The sequence below is a fragment of the Colletes latitarsis genome, chromosome 1 (genome assembly GCF_051014445.1).
Source record: "Colletes latitarsis isolate SP2378_abdomen chromosome 1, iyColLati1, whole genome shotgun sequence".
Lineage (NCBI taxonomy): Eukaryota > Metazoa > Arthropoda > Insecta > Hymenoptera > Colletidae > Colletes > Colletes latitarsis.
Window position 1 is genome coordinate 47,809,962 of NC_135134.1, and position 27,731 is coordinate 47,837,692.

General features: G+C 41.3%; 1 protein-coding gene across 3 annotated transcripts in view; it reads left to right on the plus strand.

Annotated features, from left to right (window-relative positions):
* Positions 1 to 4,075: 4,075 nt before the first annotated feature.
* LOC143344610 (protein groucho) overlaps positions 4,076 to 27,731 on the plus strand; it is an 83,937-nt gene continuing 60,281 nt past the window's right edge. For 2 of the 3 annotated variants that reach the window (XM_076770820.1, XM_076770834.1), the window contains exon 1: positions 4,076 to 5,104. In XM_076770820.1, coding sequence (XP_076626935.1) covers positions 5,045 to 5,104 — 60 coding nt within the window. In that variant the 5' untranslated portion in view covers positions 4,076 to 5,044. The remainder of the gene's footprint in view (positions 5,105 to 27,731) is intronic. The other variant, XM_076770826.1, reaches the window with a different exon arrangement.

Genomic DNA, 27,731 nt, shown 5'->3' on the forward strand with positions numbered 1-27,731 from the left:
CGTTCCCGCTTCGACCGTCGATCCCCTTGCGGGCGAGCTCGGAAGACATTAGTTTTTTACTTCGCGAGTCGATGGTCGCGCCACCTGAACCCGAATGAACCGCCTCGAGCACGCTACAATACGTCTTGATCGGCGTGAATTCTCCTGATCCATAAAGGCTCTCGCGTCGAATGCTTTCACGAAGCAGGAAATTCGATACAGCTCCGCGAGGTCGCGAAAGGAAGGCTAATTCGAGCCATGCAACGATTAGCCGCAAGTATCTTTATTCTGTAACGATATCGTAAACGTTGTCGACAATTAATTGGCGTATTCTACGCGTATCGCGACGAGTTCACTCGTCGTGTCCACGGTACGTACGAAAAGACTGGAGTCGTGAAGTTTCGTTAAAATCGAGAGAGGTTAGGGTGGCGCTTCGTGGATGTTACTTGCGAAAAGTTTAATGTAGACCACGTCACAGGTAATCACAGGTTGGAATCACGTGTTTGTTTCAGAGGAGTGTGTTTCACGAACTTGTCTTAATGCCAGAGACCCTAAAATGGAACGGGCGTAACGATATCGAATTTTCTACAAAACTGGAGGTTCGGAACTGGGTTATTGTGTTTAACAGCCAGACGTCTGCTAAGTTCTACCTTCCTCCAAAATTAAAGCTGCAAAGAGCAGACGAAAAAGCGAGTAAAACGGACTATATTTTCGGTCGTCGAACTTAATTTGAAATAAAATTTTTAAACGTATAATAAAAGCATCCTATCGATAAATCTCTGCATAAAATTAACGAGTACAAATACTATTACAAATATGAATCTAGTTTTCGAAAAATGTATGGCTCTGATTGTATGTCACGATAAAAATAACACGATACGTTTGCAGTCACACAACGTCGACACTGAAATGTTGTTAACGAGTAAAAATTTAAAATAAAAACTTGTCAAACTGACGGGAAGTTATTCGTTTAGGTAGACGTGTTGAACTCGAAATTTTTATTTGCTAACAACATACCAGTATTGATTTTGTTCAAATACAAACTTATGGCGTTATCATTATATTCGTTGCAACATACGTGTGTTCATTTACGCATATTATTTTTATGTAAACTGTTATTAAAGTCGTGCCGTATCAAATCAGACATATTTTTATTTTCTCATGCTCTGTGTAATGCGAAAAGAATCTATAAAGAAATTCATCTTGGGAATGTAAAAGTAGAGGATTTAACCTTACAAATCATTACAGGTAAATTATTATACGACATTCTTGCACGAAATTACAATATTTTAAATATTGACAACGTTTCTGGCTTTCTTGCGTTTGTACGTGTCGCAATTAATAAACACACATTCTGTTTAGGTGCTAAATTTAACGCATTCAATTTTCTGACGAGCACGGACTTGGATCGAAGACAAAGAACATTACACGAACGTGAGAAAAAACTACTTTTCTTTTGGATAATCAATGGGGTTGCATGCGCCAGAGTCACGCAATATGTCGTTTGTAATCTTATATCTCCAAATCGCGGTAGAATTATTACGCGGACCGTGCAATCGTTTTGATATTCAGCGATCAATTTCTGCCCGACAAACTGGCCGAACAATAGAGCGATGCAAATAAATAGCTGTCCGTAGGAATTCCGTCGGCATTAATAAAGCACGCGTTGACAAACACCCATGCTAAACAAACTATAAACATCGATGATCCTAAATATTTATCATTGTCATTGATAAACGGAAATCGGTTTCAACTGTTTAAATAGGGACACGCACGAACGAGCACGATCGATTCGCTCGTGGCGTTTCTGGAAAAAGGCGAATTGCCGAAACGATCGTTGTCGACGAAATTACAGAGCCGACGTATCGTGCACGGCTTTAAGGAAATAGTTGCAAAAAGAGGGAAAAAGTTGGTCGCTAAAACGCTGGGCAAATACGATAAACGGGGAGATATGTTTGAGAAACGTCGACCGTTCGTCAAAGTCGACAGTGTAAAATGCAACGTTAACTCCGTTTTGTTTGCGACAGAAGGCAACCGGTTTTTACGCGATCCGCCGAGGCTCGCGTTACGTTCGAACGCGACGACAAAAAAGTAGAAGTTGAAAAGGAAAATAAAAGAGAAAAAGAAAAGAAAAAAAAAAAAAATTATCTCTCGCTTAATGTGACGTGCGCGTAATATTCGGTGAAGCGTCCTATTTTTGTCCGGGCTTATCCGGTTAAATGCTTCGTCGATATGTCAGGAGATAGCGAACAAGGAATTCATATCGAGCGTTCCAGTTCGATGACAAGCGATGACGTGTTCCTTTCCAGCTTTCGCGATTCGAATTTATGCGGCAGATTTCTGTGTCTTGTATTACAGTAAACGGTTTCGTGCTTTACATACTCTAGCGAATGTGCCTGCCATTACTAAGTATTAGTCTTGGAGTGGTAATTAATCTCGTACCAGTAATCATACAAGTTGTAATTATACGTTTGTTTCGAGATCCAATGATTTTCTATTACGAAATTTGAACAGCTGTAGAAAATAATATTGTCGCTTTTTATACGAGATTTATTAACCTTAACATCTAATTTTGTCGATCGTGATAGATTTTTAAATATACGATTGTACTTACATCAATGGTAAACAAGCTATTATTATTCAGTACGCACAATAGGTACAGTGTCTAGAGCCTAAAAAAATTCAAGAAGTCATTCTTCGTTTGATCTTTCGGAATTCTCGACGGCAAAACGCCCAAGTTTGTAGCGGTGTAATTTCCATTTTTTATACTAGATGGCGCCACCAAATTCTACGTACCGTCACTGCAGATACTTATTTACATTAAAAATCTGTGAAATAATTCTTTTGTTTAATTGTTCTTTATAATTCAGCTTTGTTTCAGTTGTGGTAAAGCGAATACCTATGTAATATTTAAAAAAAGCCTTAATTTGTCTAAGAAAATGCGTTAATGCAAACCTTAGCCGTCAGTCATGCTTGACGGTGAAATATACTAGTCTACTGTAATATTCTCGACAGCCCGCGGCCATCAACGAAAAATGATTTACGTTCTACGTGCTATCTGCGTTACGATCGGCTCAAATTACAATCGGTAAACCGCGTTCGCGCGCGTTGGTCAGCCACGGTGTCATTAGCGAGCCTCCGTAATTTCTTCTTCCATTTGCCCGTTACGTACGTAGACGCAGCGAGACGAGCCGCGAAATTTCGTGACGAACACAGCTCGCGTGTCACCGCTCGTTAAAACTGCTCACCCCGCCTGTCGCTCCACTTTGTTCCTCGTGTCCTAGAAGCTAACCCCCCACTTCCACTTTACTTCTTCGTTCCTGCTAAATAACGCTAAGATTAAGTGTCACCGGGCCGAGCTCGGCAAGGGTAAAGCGATAATAATTGTTTGTAGAGAGTCGAGGCGGAAAGGTCGCCGATGGTTACCACCCCATCCAAAGGGGATGTATACACGCCTGTAACCGGTACGAATACACGTGTGTAAAGTATACACGGTAATACGTTGAATATAGACGCGCTCGAGTACGAGTCACTGGGACGAAAAGAGGCCTGAAGAAGGATCGTGGTGGGGCGAGAAGGAAAGACGGTGGAGGGGGAAGGATACCCTATGTGTGTTCTCGAGGGGAGAGAAGGGCGTGGTACACTGGCAAGTACGGGGTCGTGGACGAAACGGACGGGCGGCTGAGATAGCGAGAACGAAAATGAGAGAAACTAAACAAGCGTGACAAGGATGACAGATGACCGGAGGGAGACTGAACTCCAATCTGAAAGATTCGTGGCTGCGAATGGGACGAAAGTAAACCGACCGAAACGTGCAGACCGTGGCAGAAGGCACTGCGATTGTAGCGGAAAGGTCTGAAACGACACGGGCGAGGGATTACAGGGGAAAAGTACGCGCCGTAGGGAAAACGAATTTATTCGTTGCCGTGTTTACGCGCGCTCCCTCCGCTGTTCGACGTTTTTTCGTATCCGCGGGCACGACACGGAACCGGTGGCAATGATTTTATTCTCGCCCCTGTCGCGGCCGATATTGTTGAAACGCGAATCGCGCGGTAATCGACAGAAATGGGAGATAATTATTTGAAAATTATTCGTGGTCGTGAGCGCGCTACGGTTTAATTTAATAAAAGGCTTCGAAAGAATCGCGAAGCCGTTCGTTATGAAGCGATCAGTTCTGCGTGTAATGAAGAGGAAGGTTAACACGGGTTTTCCGGCGCACGTTAGCGATGTTCAGCGTGTCCCGGAGTAATAATTTAATACGCGCCATGTAATGCTGTTATAAACTCACCGCAGGATCTACCGCGCAAATCTCGTTTTTGCGTACGTAAAAATGCAAAGCGGATCGCGACGAGAACGGATTCCCGTCTCGCTGAAACGTACGAGCACATACGGAGCGGACGGAAAAGAGACGAACGAGCTAAGAGCCCGATTGTCGGAGGTGCGCGCTCAAGAGAGGGAAACGGCGAGCAAGAAGAGGATAGAGAACGAGCGAGCGAACGAGCGTGCGACAGAGAGAGGAAAAGCAAGCGAGGGGAGACCACGTGGTGTCACGGTTAGCAGTGGGAGGGCGTAGCGGGCGACGGTGCGGGAGAAGGAGAGGGAAGAGCTTCCCCTCGGCTCTGCGGTTGATTAGTTGATACCCGTCCGTCGTCGAGGGTGGATCGTTCAACCGATGTCTTGTCTTATGTGTCGTCGCGTATTCACATCGTGTAACTCTAACGTGATTCAACGTCGCTGCGCATTCCCATTGTATCCCGTGAACCGTGCGTCGCTTTTCCTCTCGGTGTCTCTTTGTGAAACGAGTACAAAGCGAGTGGCCGGGGGACTCGAAGAAAGTGACCAGTGCAAGTGTGCGTGCGCGTCGACTGTAGCCCGTCTTGTGTTTTCGTTTTTTTCTCTCCGTTTTTCTTTTCCGAGAGCAGTGAATAATAGTGCGTACAGGCTATGACCTGGGATACCGCTGGATATACCTGAGGATAACGGAGACATATCCATTACTCCTGACAGGACTTCGTCGTGACGGGAGGGAGCAACATAACCTCTTTGAGGGCTCTCTGACGATAAGATGTACCCCACTGCCGGTATAAACGCAGCGGCAGCTGTGGCAGCTGCGGCACGGCACCCGGTAAGTGGTTTTATTTCTTTTTCTTCTGGTCGAACTTTTTTTTCTCTCTCTCCCTGCGTGCACGCTTGACAGGAATGACTGGCACGACTTGGCGATAAAAATAAAATATAGAAAAAGATTCGGAGCATTGAGACATCTCGCAGCGAGTTTACGAGGCGAACATTTTTAGTTTCGCGTTTAATCGCGCTGAGGCGTGTAATTCAGTTCGACATGGCCGATACGACGGACGAACTTAACGTGCTGTGCGTTGCAAAATTGTGCTCCTAATCAACCGAACTAGATTTTAAACGATCATAAAGCGAACGTAACGAGTGTTTCGGTCATTGATCGCCACGACAGTCGTATCGTTTTCTTGGTAATTGTGCGTCACGAAAAAAGCTGTTTTTCCATGACTCGCGAACGAAATCGTTTTTTTTTTTCCCTATTTTTTACCCGATCGAACCGTTTATCAAGCACGTTTTTACTTACCGAGAAATTGTACACAAGCCAGACGAGACTACTTAACGCGCGCCGGTGACCTCGCTTCATTTTGCTGTCAATAGCTGATGATTACCGGTACAAAGCAACCGTGAAAATATTCAGATCGCTCGCAAGATACGAGTAACATAGTCGTGTAATCGTGTAGTCGGTGTTTCCCTGACATTGTCGTGCACGCGGGACGACGTAGGTACAGTGGCGAACAAAACTGTAAGCACAAGCCAAGAATTTCTTTATGAATAATTCTTTGTATATAATGTAGTTTAGAATCTACAATTTAAATATGCAATAAGCAAATGAGTTTTAAACGACTGTCTAATAAAAAGGAATACATAGTAAAATAGATTGTATACATTCGGTACAGTCTTTTGTTCGAACAAGAGCGATTGCACAGGCAAAAAATGTCTGTTTCAGAAAATTCTACATTAAATTTTTAAAATAATATCGCGTATTTTACGTTCAAAGATCACCTAGAATTCATTGTGATACTTATTTGACATCGTTATCGTTGTTTGTTCCTCGCGTTTCGATAGAAAGAAGTAAAAAGTCGTAAAAATGAAACACAAAGTAAAAGAGAAAACTTTTTCGTAAATTCAGGCTCTACTTTTGTTCACCGAAAGCAACATCGTACTTTCTCAATTTTTTTTTGTTCTACTTCTACTAATTGTGATCAATGGTATTCATGTCTGAAAAATAAGTAGATACAATGTGGCTGGTATTAAAAGAAAGTCGCAATTCAACGATGTAGGCAGTTTCTCATTATTTTTCATCAAATTATCTTTTTCAGTATTGGGTTAACACCATTATTACATCGCTACCCTCGTATTACCAGTTGATTGGAGATTCTTATGATGTAATTTAATAATTGACTTTCTCCGAATCAAAACTCCGTCGTCTAATTGGAAAAGAGCAAATATACTCTCATCAAAAATCGATTACTTTTATTTTTATACTCTTTTGCAAATTCGACTTTTTCGCTTTAGAGTGCCATAGAATGAACTTCGAAACATGCCTTTAATGCGTTTCTACGGTAATTACCGATGGTCATATTGAGGATTCCCTATTGTGCTATTTTATATTCATACCGCAAGAGGGCAGCGTTAGAAACAACATTTCCAACATAATACATACCCGAGTTGTGTCATATCCGATTAGGAAAGTGTAAATTTCGTTAGATAATAAAATAAAAATTTCCTTATGCAAAAGTTAATGTTGCCTCATTGCGTTCGAGCACGAGGTAATAAAGTTATCTCATGGCGAAAATGAAATGTTTATAACGACTTCTTCCACGTCTGTGACTAGTTTTATTCCAAGAATCTTTTCTTTGCCAGTACATACGCACATACGTTCGTCGCTGCAGTTGTTCTGGGCATCATACAAACCGGTGAAATTAAATTCAACCTTCCTCGACGAGCTACCAATTTAAATGGCACGCTGGCAAGAAATAAGGTTGCGAAAATTGCACCTGGTAACCCATCGTCGTGCGATTCTTTTTCTCCGCTCCCCTTGCAATTCATCGTCTCCGTTCGGCGTCGGATATCGAATACGCATCGTGTGTACCCTCGCGTTCGAAAATCCTTTCAATTGTGAGCGCACTTTCGATAAGTATCGTTCGTTGCAGTACCGGTCGAGCCTCTCTGTCCATGCTAATTCGAGTTACCGATATCGACCGGCGCGGATACCCAGCCATAGACTCTCCCGTCAGATAGATCCGTAGTCCACAGTGCGTGTATGTTTTTTTTTTTTTTTTTTTTTATCATCGGCGTCACTCGAACGGAATAAAAAGGCAGACCTAAAAAGTACTGTCGGGCTTTTTTTGCGTGCTGCGTTGGAACGGCAGCAACGGCGACTTGCGCGCGTACCCGTGCGCCAGACGGACTCTCTTTCAGATCGTTAGTCGAATGAATCCCGGTCCCGTATTTATTTTCTCTCGATAGTTTACCCACGTTCCGCGCGCAACCTCCCTCCTCGTCGACCCTGGTCACCGCCGCCATTCCCCCACCGTTCCCATCTTGTCGGCACACACGCGGCTGAAACTCCCGATGCGCGCGAGAGACAGTTTGCACAGGCGTCTGTGCGTTAAATACCTGTGCCGTCGATCTATTGCGTACGAAATTGACGCGAATCAAATTTTGTTAAATTTCTTTTGTTTTTTGGGACTGTTTGGAGAATTATCGTAGGAGGACAGAAAAGGAAAAGGAGGGGACGCGTTTCGTCAGGGCCTGCTAAGCGGAGTCGTCAAGTAAGGCTTTCTAGCAGGCCCTTGGGAAATCGGTCGCAGATTGTATACAGGGTGTTCGGCCACCCCTGGGAAAAATTTTAATGGCAGATTCTAGAGGCCAAAATAAGACGAAAATCAAGAATACCAATTTGTTGGTGGTAGCTTCGTTAAGAAGTTATTAACGTTTAAAGTTCCGCCAATACTGAATTTTTTTCTCGAAAGTGGGTAGGATTTCGGGGGTATGTCTATTCACCAAAAATGATTATAATTGGTCCCTGCAATTAAAAATAATTTTTTTAGAACGATTTGAAATTTTTTAATTTTGTCGAAAAATTTCACACCTTCACGAATTTTTTTCTCGGAAGTGGGTAGGATTTCGGAAGTATGTGTATTCACCAAAAATGATTGTAATTGACCCCCGCAACCGAAAATAATTTTTCCAGAACGATTTGAAATTTTTGAATTTAATTGTTAATAACTCTTTACCGAAGCCTCCATCGCCAAATTGGTATTCTTGATTTTCGTCTTATTTTGGCCTCTAGAATCCTCTATTAAAATGTTTCCCAGGGGTGGCCGAATACCCTGTATAGCAACCGAGGGGTTGTTCGAGCGCTTGTGAGAATGCGACCCCTCTGTTGGCGAGTATCAGAGGCGACGTCACATTCTTTTTCTTTTTACTTTTATTCGTTTTTCACCCATTGCGCGTTACACGCGCGGCGAGTTTGCAGCGGTGGCGCGGCAGACGGTCGGAAAACGAACGAACGAGCGAACGACCGCGGGGAGGCGAAAAGATCGCCGAACGTCGGATCGTCGACGAAATAATATTTGGCCGGCGAGCAAATTTTCATTCGGCCGTAAACAGGCCGCCAGACGACGCGGAAAAGCTCGTTGGAACGACGAAAATAAATCCATGTATCCGTGACCGCCAGCGGCCAATATCCGCGATTACATTACGCCTCGTACGTGTGGCATCGTATATAGACGAGAACGTGTACCGACGATTACCAATCGAGTAGACGAAAAAAAGGAGGATAGGAAAGGAAGTAAATCCCGGATAAGGAGGGACACCTCTGTCGCTCGGAATTACCTGGAACTGCTGGAACACTTCCAATACAGTATCGGAAGTGGAACAGATTTCTTCACTCTGAAAGCCCGATTTAGGTGATCCATTTTTATTCGATGCGTTGTCGTTCTTTATTTTACACTGCCGGAGAAAATGATAGGACGTTTATTTTTTAATATTCCGCGTAATATAATTGAATATGTGTACATTTTAGACACTGTATATATTAGTAATGTCCTTAGAGGTGAGCATAATTAATATCAAGTCAGTATCTCGTGCACAAAGAAACTTACGGAAAATAATGTAAAAATGTATTGATTTTAGTCGGACAAAATGATAGGTCATTACAAAAATATTTAGTGAAACCACCTTTTTGTTGGACGACGTCTAATGAACGCTCAGGAATTGATTTGTACAATTTTTTATAAGAGATATTTCTTTTATAGCAAGATTCTTTTTCTTATTATTGTTAAACGGTCGGAATAGATCGATGGCATTTATACAAATTTCTCATGCGAGCCATGTTTACTACTTTACTTGTGGTCGTTGAAGGTGATCGATATTCTATCAATTCTATAGTTACTATTAATACTCCGTTTCAAAATATCGGTTGTTTCGGTTAATACAAGGTTGGCGTTAAAAACTTATTATACTATACTGTATTATTATAAAAATTTATTTAATTTCTGGTCATCCAGTTTTTGGCTGTACCACGAATTACATACGTGGACGGAATAGTCCTTTACGAGATTGTACGCGTTCGATATCAAATGATCGCTCGTGTCTACCTTATCCTATCGTAAACGAATCTTCCGTTGAACCGTGCACGATCGGTAAGTAGTCGGGAGTTAACGCTTTCCATTTTATCGCGGTAATACGCGCCGTTTAGAGGCTTCCGTAATCGATAGGGGCTTATATAAAAATTTACCTCGAGGACACGGTCGATGGCGGTCGACTACGCGTACATCCCGTTGTCCCTTTGTCGTTGCTTTGACCAACCATATCTTAACTTTCCACGGTTTAATCCGGTAATCCTATTAACGTTGCTGGATCGTAAAATTCGAGCCTCTCTCTCTCCCGGCAGGTGAGGTTACAATTTACAGAGGGGACGGAGTTGATTGTTGACAAGTGTCTGCAGTGTAAACACAGGTGTATGGGTCTTGGAACGAAGATAGAGATAGAGAGAGAAGGAAAAAAAAAAGGAATGTTACCTGAGTCGCGTTCGGTTCCGACATCGGTCATGTTTACCCGCCATTGTCGTCCTCGATTGTTTGCTTGGCTCGTTACCGGAGTTCCTCGTACTTTTATCGATCGTTCACAGTTTCCTATAATAATTTTCGAGCAAAAGCGATCCATTTTGACGCGGATGGCTTGGGATTGTCGAAACGTTGCTCGGGTGCATCGTCGTCAAAGAACTCGACTATTTAGTAGAGTTCGCGATATGTATTTACGAGAAAAACCAACGCGATCGAAGATTTCTAATATTTATTATTGTTATTATCTCGAACACATGGATTTTCATACGTAGATATCGATGTCCATTGTCACGCTAATCTGTAATTAAATTAAGATCGAAAAAGTCGTCAATTAGTAGACGCTAATTTAGGAAAATCCGTATAATCGAAAGCTTTTGGCGGAAGATATTCGTTTTAAGTCGCTAAAAGTAGAGCTAAAAGAGCGATATTACAATAATCTTCTCTTCTTTGTAAATATTACTTAAGGTTATAAAAATTCGTAGAACGAAAGGCTCTCGAACAAAGGTATTTGTTTTAAGCTATATAAATCCGAATGCTTCAGTGACAACGTTCCGATCGGTTTAATTCCTTTCGACTTCAATTGATATTTATTTGAATTCTTGTTAATTCCAGTTTGATCGATCGAGATGTTCCAGCGAAATATAAAATTTCTACGTTTTCGTATTACTCTCTGAAGTTGTTCATCTTTTATTCATTACTGATTATTAAATTTTGCCTCTAAAAATCCATGTTATTCGACACCTTTCATTACATCTTACTTCGAGCTAAAATACTTTATATTTACAGTTTTGTTTATATTACAATACATTTTTCTTCAATTTGGCGCCAAATAATCAGAACATTTTGAACAATTGTGTGTCTGTTTTTTTTTCTGTGTTACCACGGTACAGATCGCGTTCGTTTTGTCGCCAATCGAAAAAAAATAGGTGGCAGAATCGAAGTCGAGAACGATTGCTCGTCGTATAATTGTCGTCTGGCGCGTAGTCGTAGGAGAGCAAGGGGGGCGTGGAACGTAAAAGGAGGATGGTACGCGACAAGGGGAATTGAAGGGGGGTAGAAGTGTCGGGGGGGATGGGATATATTCAGCAGGATCAGGGCGAAATTGAAATCGAGACGAGCAGGACGATGACGGGAGTGGGACGAAGGATCGGGGATGAGGGCGAATGAAGGGGTTCGAAGTACGATTGCACGAAATTCGCGGTCCGCACGCTTGCGAGCTTCCGCAGGGACCGCAATATGCATTGGTAATTACACGGGATGAATTACACCGCGGAATGAGCGAAGCGTGTTACGTGTAATTGACGCGCATTATAAATCTCGCGACGTGCAAATAGCTACGGTGCCTCCCATACGCGTGAATCGCCTACGACCGGACGTCCATTTTTGTTTCTCTTTTCGAACGCGTCCATCTTCGATTTCGCTGTGAAATCTTTTCGGGGACGATCGTTTGTCGCTTCGACGAGATATTCGTTTCGAGTTTAACACGTTCACTGCCCGACCAAAACCGTATAACATTCTGCAAATGTAAAATTTTGATTTTAGAAAATTTGTTTCACCACTTATTTTTGTGAGCTTGCTAAAATTCACAAATTCTATCCAAAATTTCCCCCAACGTCTTAATTTGGGATTGAATTTTTCTAGTATCATAATGGTAAATCCTGTTTTGAGCCTCACATAGAAACAAGTATTTTTCTGGCTAAATATTGCTTTATTTTTCAACATAGTTTCCTCTTGAGTCAATACACTTTTCCCAGCGATGCTGTAACCCTTTCAACCCTTCCAAATAGTAGTTGGCGATATTTTAAGCTTAGGAAAGAGGAAAAAATCGCTGGTGGTCAGATCTGGTGAATATTTGGCGACCGCCAAAGTGTGAGCTGGTCTATCTTTACAAAAACACTGACATCGACTGACACAGACGACTATCAAGCAACAACTGACCGTCCAAAATCGCTGAAACTTTCACAGATATTTGTCAAAGCATATACCATTGTACTACCAAAATGGTTCTGACGAGAAACGTCACCTTCGTGTCGAGGCACAAAACTTTTCAGACGACCCTTGCATGGGTGACGTGGCAGTCAAAGTGTTAACCTCGAAACGCTCATTTTGCGCAGTATTTTTTAAAACGTTTGCACAGCCACGGTGAACATGTAAGATTGCTCGAATTTCGGTACACCACCGACGTGTTCTCGTCTTTTAAACGATTCGAAACGAGTCACGCCCGACCAGGAGGTGCTAAAAGACTTTCTGGCGTCGCTAATTTACACGGTATGCAAACCGATCGGTCGGGAATCTCTTGTCGTTTAGCCGCAGACGGTTCGAAAAGTTTATCCGCGGTCGTGAAAGCAGAAGCGAAACGAGTCTCCCGCTCCACGGACACCGCCCCCTGACTCTTCTTTCTCGGATCCGACGAAGAGTTACACCTTTCTTCTCGTTCGCGTCGTGACTCATTTGAGCGTTTCAGCGCTTGACCGAGTTGACACAGGCGGTGTTATTGGCACTCTGGAGGGCCGCCAGGGTTGCTTACGTACAAGCTGTACAAATATTATTTCCGGGCAAACTGGCTCGCCGATCATTACGAAACTCCAGGCGGAAAGTTTTAACAGGGACCTCCCCCTCCATCCCTGCTACGTCCCGCCGTCTCTCTCTTCTCCGTTCAGTCCTCCAGACGATACTTTAAACTTCTAGGCGAACCGATTGTTATACAGGATCGACGGTGTTTCCAGACCGACTACTTCAACGCAGCCAGAGGATTTTGAACCGCAACGAACGAACGCTCTCGCAGCCGCGTCGCTGCTTGTCCGAGTAATCGAAACATTCCGGGCGACTCGAAACTCTCGAGGCGAATCGAGAGTAGCTACGATAAATTTTTCTCCCGGTTGTTTTGAATAATCGAGCTATAGAAACTTCGTTACCCGAATGTGCAACGTTCCTAAGACGAACGTCGTCCTTTTCTGCAACTAGAGGGCGAAACTCGACACCAGGTAGATATTAGATTGTACGGGAAGTAATTTCATTTTTCTCCTTCGTGAAAAGGAACAATTTTCTTATAATATATAAATATTTTGTTGAATCGTGTACTGACCATTTTGGTCCAACATCTTTTGCCATCTTCCTGGTAGTAGCATAATTCGATGCTCGTGAAATTTCTGACCTTCATTTATAAAAAACTGATGCAAGTAAGGCGCAAACATTTGAATTGGTGGTAGAATGTCTGGAAATTATTGAGCTCGGAGAATTCTAAAAGCGAAACAATAGATCCGCTCGAATATAGTAACCGTCGCAAAATTCAGGTAGTTGGGGAAACACAGCGTGGAAAAATTGCCTGTCGACTATGGTGTATATGTGTATAGTAAAAATGACTCGCTCGACCCTGGAGTTCGGGCAGGCAACGTCATAAACCGTCACCCTTGGACGGTAAGCTGGAAAAAGTCACGTTGTGTATTCCTGGAAACGGCTACCTGCTATTTTAGTTCTGTAATATCCATGAGAGATACAATGCGCCAGGTATACTACCGCTGATCCCATTTTTAAATTCTATGCAAACGACGTCGAAATCCTCGAAGCACCCAAATCGTCTTGGAAAAATATTTTCGGTCACGGGACTCAATTACAATAATTTTTGGTGAATAGACATACCCCCGAATTCCTATCCATTTTCGAGAAAAAAATTGGTGTAGGTGTGGAATTTCTCGATAAAATTAGAAATTTTCAAATCGTTCTAAAAAAAATTATTTTTAGTTTTAGGGGTCAATTACAATAATTTTTAGTGAATAGACATACCCCCGAATTCCTATCCATTTTTGAGAAAAAAATTGGTGTAGGTGTGGAATTTCTCGACAAAATTAGAAATTTTCAAATCGATCTAAAAAAATTATTTTTAGTTTCAGGGGTCAATTACAATAATTTTTGGTGAATAGACATACCCCCGAATTCCTACCCACTCTCGAGAAAAAAATTCGTGTAGGTGTGGAATTTCTCGACAAAATTAGAAATTTTCAAATCGTTCTAAAAAAAATTATTTTTAGTTTTAGGGGTCAATTACAATAATTTTTAGTGAATAGACATACCCCCGAATTCCTATCCATTTTTGAGAAAAAAATTGGTGTAGGTGTGGAATTTCTCGACAAAATTAGAAATTTTCAAATCGATCTAAAAAAATTATTTTTAGTTTCAGGGGTCAATTACAATAATTTTTGGTGAATAGACATACCCCCGAATTCCTACCCACTTTCGAGAAAAAAATTCGTATAGGTGTGGAATTTCTCGACAAAATTAGAAATTTTCAAATCGTTCTAAAAAAAATTATTTTTAGTTTTAGGGGTCAATTACAATAATTTTTGGTGAATAGACATACCCTCGAATTCCTATCCATTTTTGAGAAAAAAATTGGTGTAGGTGTGGAATTTCTCGACAAAATTAAAAATTTTCAAATCGATCTAAAAAAATTATTTTTAGTTTTAGGGGTCAATTACAATAATTTTTGGTGAATAGACATACCCTCGAATTCCTATCCATTTTTGAGAAAAAAATTGGTGTAGGTGTGGAATTTCTCGACAAAATTAGAAATTTTCAAATCGATCTAAAAAAATTATTTTTAGTTTCAGGGGTCAAGTACAATAATTTTTGGTGAATAGACATACCCTCGAATTCCTACCCACTTTCTAGAAAAAAATTCGAGAAGGAGTGAAATTTTTCGACAAAATTAGAAATTTTCAAATCGTTCTAAAAAAATTATTTTTAGTCTCAGGGGTCAATTACAATACTTTTTGGTAAATAGACATACCCCCGAATTCCTACCCACTTTCAAGAAAAAAATTCGTTACCGAAAATATAATTTCTGGTTCTCCGAAATTTCGTGCATATCTTTAAAAATTATAATTTCTGAACGGATTGGAGGATTTTAATATTTCAAAATGCAAATAATGTGTAATAATGGGGCGTTAGAGCTCCCAAAAAATGGGCCAAAAAAATTCATTGGATGTAAGGTCTACTCGTATACCTCTTCTGTGATTATGTGTTCTCTGTTTTATTAATTTTGTTCTGCCTTTGCGTATAGATAAATGAGATATTGTAAATAAAGCCACTGTAAGTAGAATACGAGTGCAGAGGGTTCGATGAGAAATCAGTGTTCGCAAATACGATGAAATCGAAACAAACGTTTACTTTTGTTTTTGGGTAAATTCGCCGTGGCTGGTCGTTTCGGGGCATGCGTAGTCCGTCGTGTCGCTATATGAAACCCGTGGAACACTATCGATAGTGCTTGGTACCGTGAAGTGCTCGAGAACAAATTGAAGCTGGCTATGCGCAACAAACGTCGTGGGTTGTTGAGTAAAGGGGTTATCCTGCAGCGTGACAACGGCACGGTCCCCACTCGGCTCGACTAACACAGGAAACAATTCAGCGGTTCGGCTGGGAAATTTCCCCTCGTCCGGCCCATAGTCCAGATTTGACGTCGAGCTGGTACCCATAGCTTTTTTTGCTCCCCCAAAATCTGATTTACGAGGCGCGATATTTGCGTACGACGATCGAAGTAACCCTTTCGCGCTGAGAAGGTTCGAGCCTCGGGGCAAAACGGGTGTTGTCGTTCGTTTACGTGAAATGAATTTCCGCGAAAACGTATCGCCGATTTGTATTTCCGTACCAATGCGTGACGGTCCTCCGTTCGCGAATGGTTCTTTCTTCAGAAAATCGTGTCGGCGGTACGTTTGCTGGAAAGTTTTATCGTCTGTAATGTGTTAAAAAGGCGACGTAAACCGTTGGGCTCCTGGTGTTTCAGTCGCAAAAATTCTCATAGTTTGGTATAGATTCGTGATAAATAAAGGATGCGTTTGACAATGATTAAAACTTAATGTTTTTTGAAAAACGAACCACTGAATTTTTTATATGACTATATTACTGACGTGATCTATGGACGAGTTGTTGCTCAGGTTTGAATTGGAATCGAGGAGATTGTATATTGTGAAAGTAATCTTACAAAGGTCTGTGTGTTTGTGCGTGTCGTTCTAACGCCGAATGAGTCACGGTGCCTCCGGAGTGCCTTTATTGACGAACGCTGTGCCACGAGCACGTAAGCGTATCTAAAACACGTGTTTCGTTACAGTTTCGTCGAAAAATTTGAGAAAGGGCGACGCGAGCTGCTGCGAACCAGGTCACGGATGTAAAGTATGTCAGTACGTCAAGGGGGTATGCTGGTTCGTAAGGGGTGAAAGAACGTGTTCGTTATAAAATGTTTTGTGAGGACACTAACCGAATAAATTTAGACTTCGATCTGAGATCGTGGAGTACATCAACGAGGTATTAATGATATTTATTCGAAGCTACGAAAGGAAATGCCCCCTTAAAAGTGCATTTCGATGGAATTCCAGAACGTCCAGTCGTCGAGTGGTGACATTGAGTTCTTGGCGATAAGTATGACCGAGCAATTGTATGCCTATCGTGCGATATCTCGACACGGACTCCGTAGCTCTTTATAAATAACACGATGAGCGCTGACGTTTGCGTTGTCGTGGTTGACGTATCCGCGAATAATCTCGAGTGGCTCTTTTCGTAACGCGCCTCGAAAATGATTCGCGATCGTCGAACGGGATCGTATATTATATATAGAGAAATTATCGCGATACGAGTCGATTTCTTTTCGGTTACGATCTTTGCATCATTCTTCGACTCGTCGATCGATCGAAGGCTACGCGAATCTTTACGAAAAGCAACTTTTGTCTGCAAAAGTTAAAAAAATAACCTTTCGAATTACTCCTCTACGTATGGCATAGTTCATAGGGTTAAGATTTGAAGAGTTCGGAAGAATAATCTCGAATCCACGGTGTTATATCGTTTAGTAAATCGGTAAAATTTGTAAAAGTTGGCAAATTTGGTTCTATTTTCCGCGATCCAATATAAATGTTAAATTTTAAATCGCTTCGATAACAGACTACGACGCGAAATGATGTTCCTTTACTTTACCGTTTATTTTTACTCTTCAATTAAATTTGTTAACGACCTTAATTCAATATATTTGCATTTGGTATAACGCGGTGTAAATACCCGGGCAAAAATTCGTTGTTAATCGGCGGTTGCGGTGTTCCCATTGGGCATATTCACCGAGAAATCGTACGTCGAACAAATCCCTCGTCAGTAATCGTTGCGAAATTATACGAATTGTCCGCGCTGACCGAAAAACCGCATATTAAGCCAGGTTCGCGCCGCGAAACGCTATAATTTTTCAAAGAAAGACGGCGTTCCTCTCCATCAATGTCCAAGCGCGATTAATAACGGATCGAACGGTTGCTCGACGCTTTTTTTCGACGCTGTTAAGATTAAATAGACGCGCATCGAGCGCACGGCGATGCAGAACGATGCTGCGCAGCGTGAGGTCCTGATTTGCATCGTGGACCGCACACTGGAACGAAGTTTCTGCTTCGTTTATCGTTTTAAACAGATATTATTGATTCTCGGCGCTGCCGTATCGAATTATTATTACGCGGGAATATTTTACAGTAATTATTTTAATTATCAGTAGCAGTCGGAGCAGAATGCCTTCGGTATTCCCTCAAATATTTTACCCATTATTTAATTGCGTATTTATTGTCGGCGATATTTTATATTCGAAATATTTTCACGGTGATCGCGCGAAACGCCAAGGGAGATTAATTTTTGCGTTTCAACGTTTATCGTGCCCCTGTTAATTTTATATTAGGGTTTCATTTTAGATGACTAACAGATTATTACAAATTATCACTTCGACAACGGCTCACACTTTACATAGTAGGTACATTTGTCTCAAGACAATAGACGTCACGTGCCCGCGAAAAAATTTAATTCGATGTCCGTCTAGTTTAAAAATATAATTGAAAATGACCGGTACGTGGGAATTCCGTTTGCAGCGTCGACGATAATCGTTTTCGTTTTCCCGTTTGTCGCGACCAGCCGATTTTCGTAAACGCGCCGCGGCCGCGGATCGGAAAATAACGTAATCGAGTCGAGGCAAATTACGTCGTAGCGCGCAATCTTGGGTCAGTCATTAGTTTATTGCGGTATATCTGCGCTGAGGTTAGCCAGCGTGACTTTGTATCGCCGCGATTAAGCCGATTCCCCTTTTCAACCCGTTGACCCGCGGTTCATCGAGGGAATCGCTCGAGCGAAGTTATCGCGAACGTCGTAGCATGATGCAACACCGACGCATCTCGGTGGAATAATTTTTTTAACGGGCCTCCGCGCGCTTTTCAACGAAACTTTTCAGCCCCCGGGGCTCGTGGTATTCACGAGTTCGTAAACACCGGCTTTCGACGCTGACGAGGGTACCGCGCCAGGGGTGTAACGCTCGAATTTTAATGAAAATTCGCAAGTGCCCGGGAGAGCTGAAAAAATATTTCAACCGTGTCCCGGACGTTACCGTAGACGGCCAATAGTCTGGAAGATATTTTATAATTAATAATCGTAATCGTCGCCCGGTACCATTTTTATCACATCACGTGGGACATCGAACATATTTTCTACTGTTCTCCTATATTTAATTAACGCGTTGAGTGTCACCCATAGCATCGAACGTGCTTGCTATTTCCGTGATGATTTATTTTCCTCAATTTGATTACCATTTGCCGTCGGGACACTCGTGCAAATTATTCTAGCGAACGATCCTTTTTGCTCCGCGGTCTTCAGCGACGCTTGAACGCGATTCCGACGTCAGCGGCAGGCATAAAATGTTTTGGCACTTTGAAACGCGTTCCGCGAGCGGGCAAGAAAACGGGGAAGCAAGCCTCATTGTTGTCGCGATAATACGGGTTGCTTAATTTGTAAAGAGCGCCGAGTCGTGGAAATCAAGAACACTATTGTTGCTGGGGGTCCTTGGCGGAACATGTCGAACAAAGCTCCACCGACCGAGTCCTTAAGATCGCCTCATTGTTCACAGACCGTGGGTCCTCTTCCACGGTCCATAGAGCAGCCGTTTAGTTAGAAATTGCCGATATTATGCGCTCGACGCCTCTTTGCCGCGCGACGACAAAAAAGTGTTGTATTGTTTGCGCAATCCACTTTGTCGGTGCTTGCACGATGTCGCGTATGAATTAGTCGATGGACTAGGTGGCATCGTTACTCTCGCTTTCATAGCCCACTTTTCGTGTACACAGAATAGAAAATGTCTCGTTAAAAACTTCAGGAAGTATCTAGAAAAAAGTATATGTATAGTGTATATTTACTATGTAATAATACAAAAACAAAAAATAAAGCTACCAAGATTCAGCTTGAAAAAATTGTTTAACGAGTTGCTCGATTATCTTTTTCTTCAAATTATTTTTATTTTTAACGACACGTTCTCTAATTCGTGCCATATCTGCGTTGTATTTATTATTTTAATCCAGCCTTTTAATTATTTCAAGTATTATACTTTTAGATCGTTTACAACATCGATTTTGAATATCGACCTCTTTACGTACAATCGTTTCGACTTGATGTGTTCGTGTTGTTTGTAACTTACGCAAGCGGCCGGTTGAGGCTACTAGACCGGAATAGAACAGAATAAGAATGTCCTCATGAATTTTGAATTTGGTTTTAGAAGCGTATACGCTTTACATTATTGCGATCCTCGGATACGTAAATATGCAGTTTTCGTGAACGGCAGTCGAAACGCTTCCGACGCGACTTCCGGGTTTACGCAGGGCCAACTTGCACGCGTTTAATATCGCGAACAGCCTTTTTTTTTTTTATTGTTGTTCGAACATAATGGCGTCGCGTGTATGCAACGCCGTTAACACAATTAACTGCCAGCAACGGACTACGAAAATATTGACGCGCATCGAAATCGGAGGAAACTGAAAATTATTTCGCCGGTTAGGCGTTTCGCGTTTTACGGCGTTGTGAAATGTTTTCCTCGTGGTCGTTGTTGGTAAATAAATTCGAGGAAACGGACGTTCATCCCGTTATCGAGTGTCTTTCTGAAATTAGTTGTTCCAGGAATCCAGCTGCTGTTAAGTTCGTCGGTTCGTTTTATCTTCTAAAAAACCTGAACGCATACGACACCGACTCTCGCACTTTGTAACCAGAAATACTATTTCCTCATAGTTAACTTTGTACACTCCGCGCACGAACACTATGGAGGCGTGTAGGGAAATCCGTGACGTCGAGGCTCGCAAGCCAAGTAGCTAAATAGGCGTAGTTTCGTGTTTGATTCGAGGTAGAAATGATTAAAGAGATATTAAATATTAAAATTTGCCGGAGGGACGGGCACTTGAAAGGAGATTAGTAAAATTTGTACAACGATTTGCATCGCGTTTTTGCAATCAAACTCTGAAACGCTGCCTGGTCAAAATGGCTGCTAGCTTCTGTGATGTAATAAAGTAAAATAGATAATAAATGAATACGTCGAAAAGTTTCTCCTTCGAATCAATTTGTTCGGTAGTTGTAAGTATTTGTGCCAATACTTATGTACTGTATAAATAAATGCACGTTATAATATTGCAACGAAATCATAAAGAGTAAGAAATATGAAAAAGGGTAGGAAATTGTTGGTATCAGGGTTAAGTAACAGCGTGATTTGGCCCCCGTTTCGTTTCTCGCGCACCGTCAGGATCGAAATCGAGGCTCCCCGGCGTCCTCGTTGTATAATTAGGGGAAGAAGTCGAAAGTTTTAAGCACGCCGGTGAGAAGGTGAGAACAACAGGGTTCCGTGGTGAATAGCAGCCTTCCTCCGGCGAATTTCCTGTACCGGGCGATGCGGATTATCGCGAGGGGACGGAATCGACTACGAAATTGAAGGGCTCCGGGGCAATTTGGGACGGTCTGCCCTAAAACTGCCGTCAATTTCCGCGTTAATGGCCGAATTCGAGAAATGGTACTTCGACCCTCGTCACCATTAAAATGCCTGCTACGAGTTTCATGCTCGGCAGACGGTCGAGTTCGACGCTGAAAGTAACCGAGTCGATTTTGTAAGAGGTACCGTCGGTCTCTGTCGGTCCCACCTGACGCGTATCGATTGCTTATTTCGTGCGTCGAGTCCTGATTACAAATTAAAATCGTGCCTAGCATTAACGGGTAGCCTGAAAATGGAGGGTTTTCAGCGGCGTCCCCTCGTTAAACGTGCTCAAGCTTTTAAAACCGTTCCCGGCTACGAACGCGTTGCCGCTGACCGATCGTCGCGTTCGTCCAACGCTTTCGTACGTTTCCTAGAAATAATCACTGGCGAGGGGATTAGCGCCATTAGGGTACAAACGAACCGTACAATAAATTACGATTAACGTTTCGGGCTCTAGTGGACGGCCTCTCGAAAGTTTCGATTTATTGAGTTTATTAGAAGCAAAGGGGGAAGGTGCAATTAAAACGATGGTGTGTTGCGTACTGTATATGTACGTAACAATTACTTTCTTTTTATACGAGAGATTATAACGAATATTCTCGGAAATTTCATTAGGCAAGAATGGAGTGTTTTAGGTCGAGAAAATTCGTTGGTCGATGTTTTATTTTTTTTTTATTTTTAAAATGAAATTATACAATTTTTTTTTAACTGGCACGATCGTAATCCACGTTCAGACGAGTTCAATGACCATAGTCGTTCGAGGTCAGACTCGATCACAGATACGGAAAAAATATTTTATCGTTTCGCTCTCTTTCGTTCTTAATGTGCTGGCATTACACGTTTCTTATCATTTGACGATACGTTCGAAATGTTAACTACTGACTTGTACGGATTTTGCAACTCCGTGGCGAAAAGAAAATCGAGTCACTGTTATAATTGTTGGGATCGTTTCAACATTTGATTTTACTTTTTTCTTTTCTTTTTTTGCGATCATTGTCGAGGAGAAAGATAATCTGAAAATGTTTACAAATTGGAGTTGCACGTAAGCGAAACGATAAAATGTTTCGCGTGATAGATTGCCTGGATCGACTCTGATTATGGTCATTACATTTATGTGAGCTACAAATATGCGTTTGAAAGATATACGACTCCAATTAAAAAGCAGCTTAATGGCGTTAAAACGATTCCATCACAAACGATGTTTTCGCGTGCAGGATTATTAATTTTTATCAAAAATTGTAGCTTCTCGATCATTTCGACTTTTTTAATAGCGATGGTTTTGGAAATTTAACGATATTAACGAATAACGAAAAACGAATACAGGAAACGTTCGAAGAAGAGTTGTCGAAAGTAATCATTCATTCCTTCCATGCTAGAGAAAAATTCCCAACGTGAATTAACAACGACCATGTAGATCTAAAAATATGCAATAATTGTAATAAATGTATATGGGTGGGAACGAATTTGGTCGGTTTTTAAATAGGTCACTATTTGAATAAGCTAATCAGATTCAGGTTAAATCACGTGCAAAATTCATTAGTGCGTACACTTGGAAACAACAGATATCGCTAGACGTAAATGCAATATCTTGACGTGGAACATAGCCTTTTCTAGATACATTTATGAAATCTGTGGTGTTCCGTTGCGCAAGCTTGTTTATTTTAAGCGTTATCGTACAATTACAAAATATCAAAATACATACATAAATTTGGATAATTATACGTTGCTAACAGTGATGATCTCGTTATTTAACATTTTTATATAACAAGAGCTATTATATAAACTCGTTCGTTTAAATGTTCTCTGTATCTATATTTGTACATACACGATAAACTCGAGAACCAGTGGACTGATTCAGATAAAATTTTCACTGCTAGATTATTCTTCCAATTTGAATATAGACTATGTAGATTGCATCATCGCCAATGCGATGTTATATCCCCTTTCCTATTGTTACTGTCCAGATCATTACAAATTTAATGACAATATTACATTTTTAACACAAAATTGACATACATTGTGGGACAAATTTTAATGTGAGATTCTGGAGGCCAAAATAAGACGAAAATCAAGAACACCAATTTGTCGATCGAGGCTTCGTTAAAAAGTTATTAACGTTTAAAGTTCCGCCTGTAGAACGGCAATCTGTGAACAGCTGCGTGCGCGCACAGTCGGGACTTTAAACGTTAATAACTTTTTAACGAAGCCTCGATCAACAAATCGTTATTCTTGATTTTCGTCTTATTTTGGTCTCTAGAATCTCCCAATAAAATTTTTCCCAGGTATAGCCAAAAACACCCTGTATGGAAAGGCACCGCCCAAGTTTGCTCGTCTCCGAGCGATGGGAGTAACTTTGCAACGTCATATTCGATCGAAACGCGGATCGGGATCCTTCTTTCGAACTCTGTCCAGCCAGTAAGCCGCGCGTCGATTCGCGGTTTCACGCTCTCGTCCGTGGAACGACCGCAACGGAAACACCCCGGCGGCGAGAATGCTCGAGAGAGGCTACCCGAGGAAACGTTTTCCATCGATCGCGGGGGAAAAAGGATTCGATCGCGCGGCCGTCGTCCGGATAATATTACGCGCGACGTTCGCGCCATCGGCGGCAACACGTGTAACGTTCGCACGCGCGTATCCCGTAGTCGATGAAAGCACGAGCGCGCGCGCGGGCAAGCCCGAAGGGCTCCGGGCGCGCACGCATCCACGCACGGCGCTATAGCCTGTGTACATTGTTCGCAATAATGAGGAGTTTGCACAGACCGGGATCCCGACGTTCTTCAAACAAGGAGAGCAAGGACAAACAGCCCTATATGGACGGATGGACAAACACACTCAGCCACGAATCACACACCGCGCACCACCACCCTCGCCGACGTGTGTATTTGCGTGGCTGTGCGCGCCCGCGCGGGCTAAGCCCGTGAGCCAGTCCGCCGCGGCGCGTACACGAGCGCTCGCTCACGGAACGCTCACGAACGAAGCCTCTTCACCGTTCCCACCACGGCAACTATCGACCATCACCCTCGCTCAACAAGCACCATAAGCGATATGGTGGCTAATATTTGCCGGGCTAAGCACACAAATACAATACAGTACTGTTTACCTACCGCCAGTGGCGCTCAGCCGTTTTGATCGACGCTCGGGATATCAACCGAACCATTTGCAATTGCGTCTATCCCTCTGTCTGTCTTTGCTCGCGGAAATATTGCACCGAATTCGCTTTTGGCTTTTGGGGAAACGTTGGGCTACGCTACGACGAACGTCTTAACATATTAACCTTTTGAGGTCCTATGTCGAGATGGACTCGACGTACAACTTGTTCACTACTAGGATTAAGTCAAAATTAGGACGACTCGTGTTTAATCACATTGTTATTTTAATTAAAGACCGTTACATCTCCAATAACCTTTCAACGGAAGATTAAATGCAACTGTTCCGTATTCGCAAGAAAAGAGAAATATGTCAAAAGTTAATTTGTAAATTATAAATATGGGTATAATATATTTTTGTACATTATCTTTTTCACTTATATTAAGTGCTGTAAAAATAAAAGAATTGGATATTTTTTCGAATAATCGGATAAAAATATCCGTCGATCTAGAAAATGATTAATCGTATATATCAGCCTTTTGTTTAAAACGAAGTTGGTATTGATTTTGTGATACGAACTGAACGATCATTGAAAATGTGTCCACTTGATCGATACATATTTCGTTGATTTATCTGCACGATATCGGGGAGATCAAAGATTGGCATAGTTCGATAATAATTAACATCATTCAGTTATTAACTGTCTCAAACAATATATAAATAAATATATTTCATTCGACGATTAAAGGACCATGTTTTATAAATATTAAGACAAATTGTATGACTTAATATAAATTTTTAAATGCAAAAGTTTGACTTACCCAATACGTTAAACTGCACTGGAGAACCATTAAAGAATAGCGCAATTGTTTCGATCGAAACTTGAAATACATAGACGATTCCTTTGTTATGTTGCTAACATAAACTCGAAAATTCTGTTCCCCTTATCTACACGGTTGTTGAAAGGACGTACTCGAGATAAGCGATAACCGATCAAGATCGATTTTCGGAATTTGTAGAACAAGCCCTTATCGCAATATCAATACCTGGATAAAATGTTTTCCGGTTATGATTTCTGTAGCCGCGATAACGCCGGAGATACGTTCGATGACTCGGTAAATTTAATACCTGCCAACGATATTGATTACGATACACCGATAACGCTAATTTTATATTTAATTTCGAGTTAAAGCTTGTGATTTCTGATACCGATACGGAAAAACGCATACCTTTTTTCCCGATTATATGTTTTTAAGCTACTTTTGATATCGATACCGATTGCATCGATATTCTAGAAATTTTTTCGCGTAACGTTTGAAATATAAACGCACAGATTTAACGGAGAAAATAAAATTTATTCGCGTCAGAGTATCCCGTGGACTGTGCCTACAAGATAATAGCATAATTCTCGACGATGCCTCATTTATTCCAACTCTGAAGCATCGGGACATATTTGTAAACATACATTTGCATAGTATTTTGGCGTTGAATGGCTGCAACGTGCGGCGTAGAGTTCATTTGTATGTAGTTAAAATGAAAAAAAACGTATATCGTGAGCTACAATCTCGCCTAATCTAACGTATACGTACGAAAAATGTGGTTTGTCCATTCTGAGTTCAACTTTCGTAAAAATAGGTATCCTTTTTTTAGAATACCTTATTAGCAGTTGTTGTAAAACCCATTGAACTTATCGAGTACTATAAACAAAAAGTTGATACACTCCCTCAAACAAATTGTGTCGACAACGACAAACCATAGCTCGAACAATGTTTTGCAACAAAATGATACGACAGTATAAATATTGCTTAAGCCGCAGTAAACCAGTGGTTCTTAATCTTTTCTTTTTCACAAACCCCTCTTGGTAGACTATTGAAAAAGATATTTGTGTCAGCATTTATAAGTTCAACGATGTAGGGTGGGGATAGTCATTCGGTGATTTTAAATAGCCAATCGTTTCTGTTTCGACTATAGCTTGTAGAAATCTAAACAGTCTTAACACGTTCACTGTCTGCTGACCTACTTGTGGGTCACGATGGTTTTGACTCGACAGTGCGCTGAATACACAACAAATGTCGTCCGTGCAGTTAATTCTAAAGGTTTTCTAACACCAAAAAATGAAGGGATATAGCCGGGACGGTGGTACATACATAGTGTTTGGAAAAGAAGGTAGAATACTTATTGGTACGAAAACATTACCATGTCTATAGGCGTTCTAACTGGTATTCAAACGTGTACAGAAAACGTTTCTACGGTGCAAAGGCAAATTACTATGTTTGGAATAAAGGAATATTTAATAGGAATATTAGGAAACCGATAATACAACGCTTCTTAACATTAAACCTACCGTGATCGGTCAAATGATCGTTTTTAAAATTTCGTTTAGAATTTCTATCACACAATATTATTTTAGCGCCATTTAATTTCACGACTTTTCTTATAATATACGTGCAATGAATTTTACAATATTCACTTCCATTCTTATTGTATGTTTTCTGAGAAAAATATATAATCTGACCGATTGAATGATTTATATTTTTTTGTAAAAAACTGGACAAAATTTGGTACCAAATTCTGGTTAGCTTCTGATGTAAACAGGAAATATATGTATAGCAAAGACGAAAGGAGGGAATCTTCAGTTTCCACTGTCTCGAAACAGTCTAACAACGCTTATTAAAAATGCTAAAACTTTAGACGCGTGCAGTTCCGAAACTATCAGTGTTTTATGCATAAATGATACATCGTTAGAAGCGGTGAACCTTCCCCTTTAAAATGGTTTTTTGTTTTTGGCGATCCGACTTTCCGTTTTCGAGATATCGTAATTCATGTAAAAAGTAATTTTTTTTAATTCGACTGTCTCACCGTCCGGCTCGCGTATAATAGCCTATTCACGCGTATTAAAAATAGTAAAAGTTTAGACGCGTGCAATTCTAAAACTACTAGTGCTTTATCCATTATCGAGCCACTGTTGGTAGCGGCAAAGCCTCCCCTTTAAAATGGTTTTTGGTTTTTGACGATCCGACTTTACGTTTTCGAGATATCGTAATTTATGTAAATGGTAATTTTTCTTAATTCGACTATCGCTGTCTTCGTCTAACGCGTCGCGTCGGACCTCTCTTTCTCGTACGTGACTCGTGACCGTCTGGCCGAGTGACCTACTTTTAATGTGCGCGCGCGGTCAACGACCTTGACAAGGCCGTAGTAAACAAACGCTTCGAACCCTTATATTTCCGGAACAAGCCACCGCATCGACTTGAAACTAAAATCGCTATATCTTCGGAACTAATAAAGCTATCGGCTCGTTCGAACGCTCGTTTTAAAGGGCATTTCATCCTCTATCCAACGACTATACCAGCTACTATAATTTTCGCTGTCTTCTATGTTTATTTTCACATTTACTTTGACGCCACATACCTAAAGTAATTTCAGCACTTCCTATTGATCATATTACTGGTGTGCCATAAAACTAGATCATAATTATTTATTTAATTGAAAACGAAAGACTGGTTATTTGACCGGTCATGGTAGGAATGATTATACACGAAGTGCCGGTAGGTTTAGTGTTAAAAAGTCAGACTTCAATCTGTAGCAAAATTTAATTTAATAACTTCTATTTCGGCATGTTTTTTAATTTTTACAAAATTAGTCCAGAGATAGGGCCTCTCATCCTGGCCATCCTTTCGTGGCTCCAAAATTAGTTTCCATCTGTTACCTTTCTTACGCGAAGATCCGAATCGTTCGGG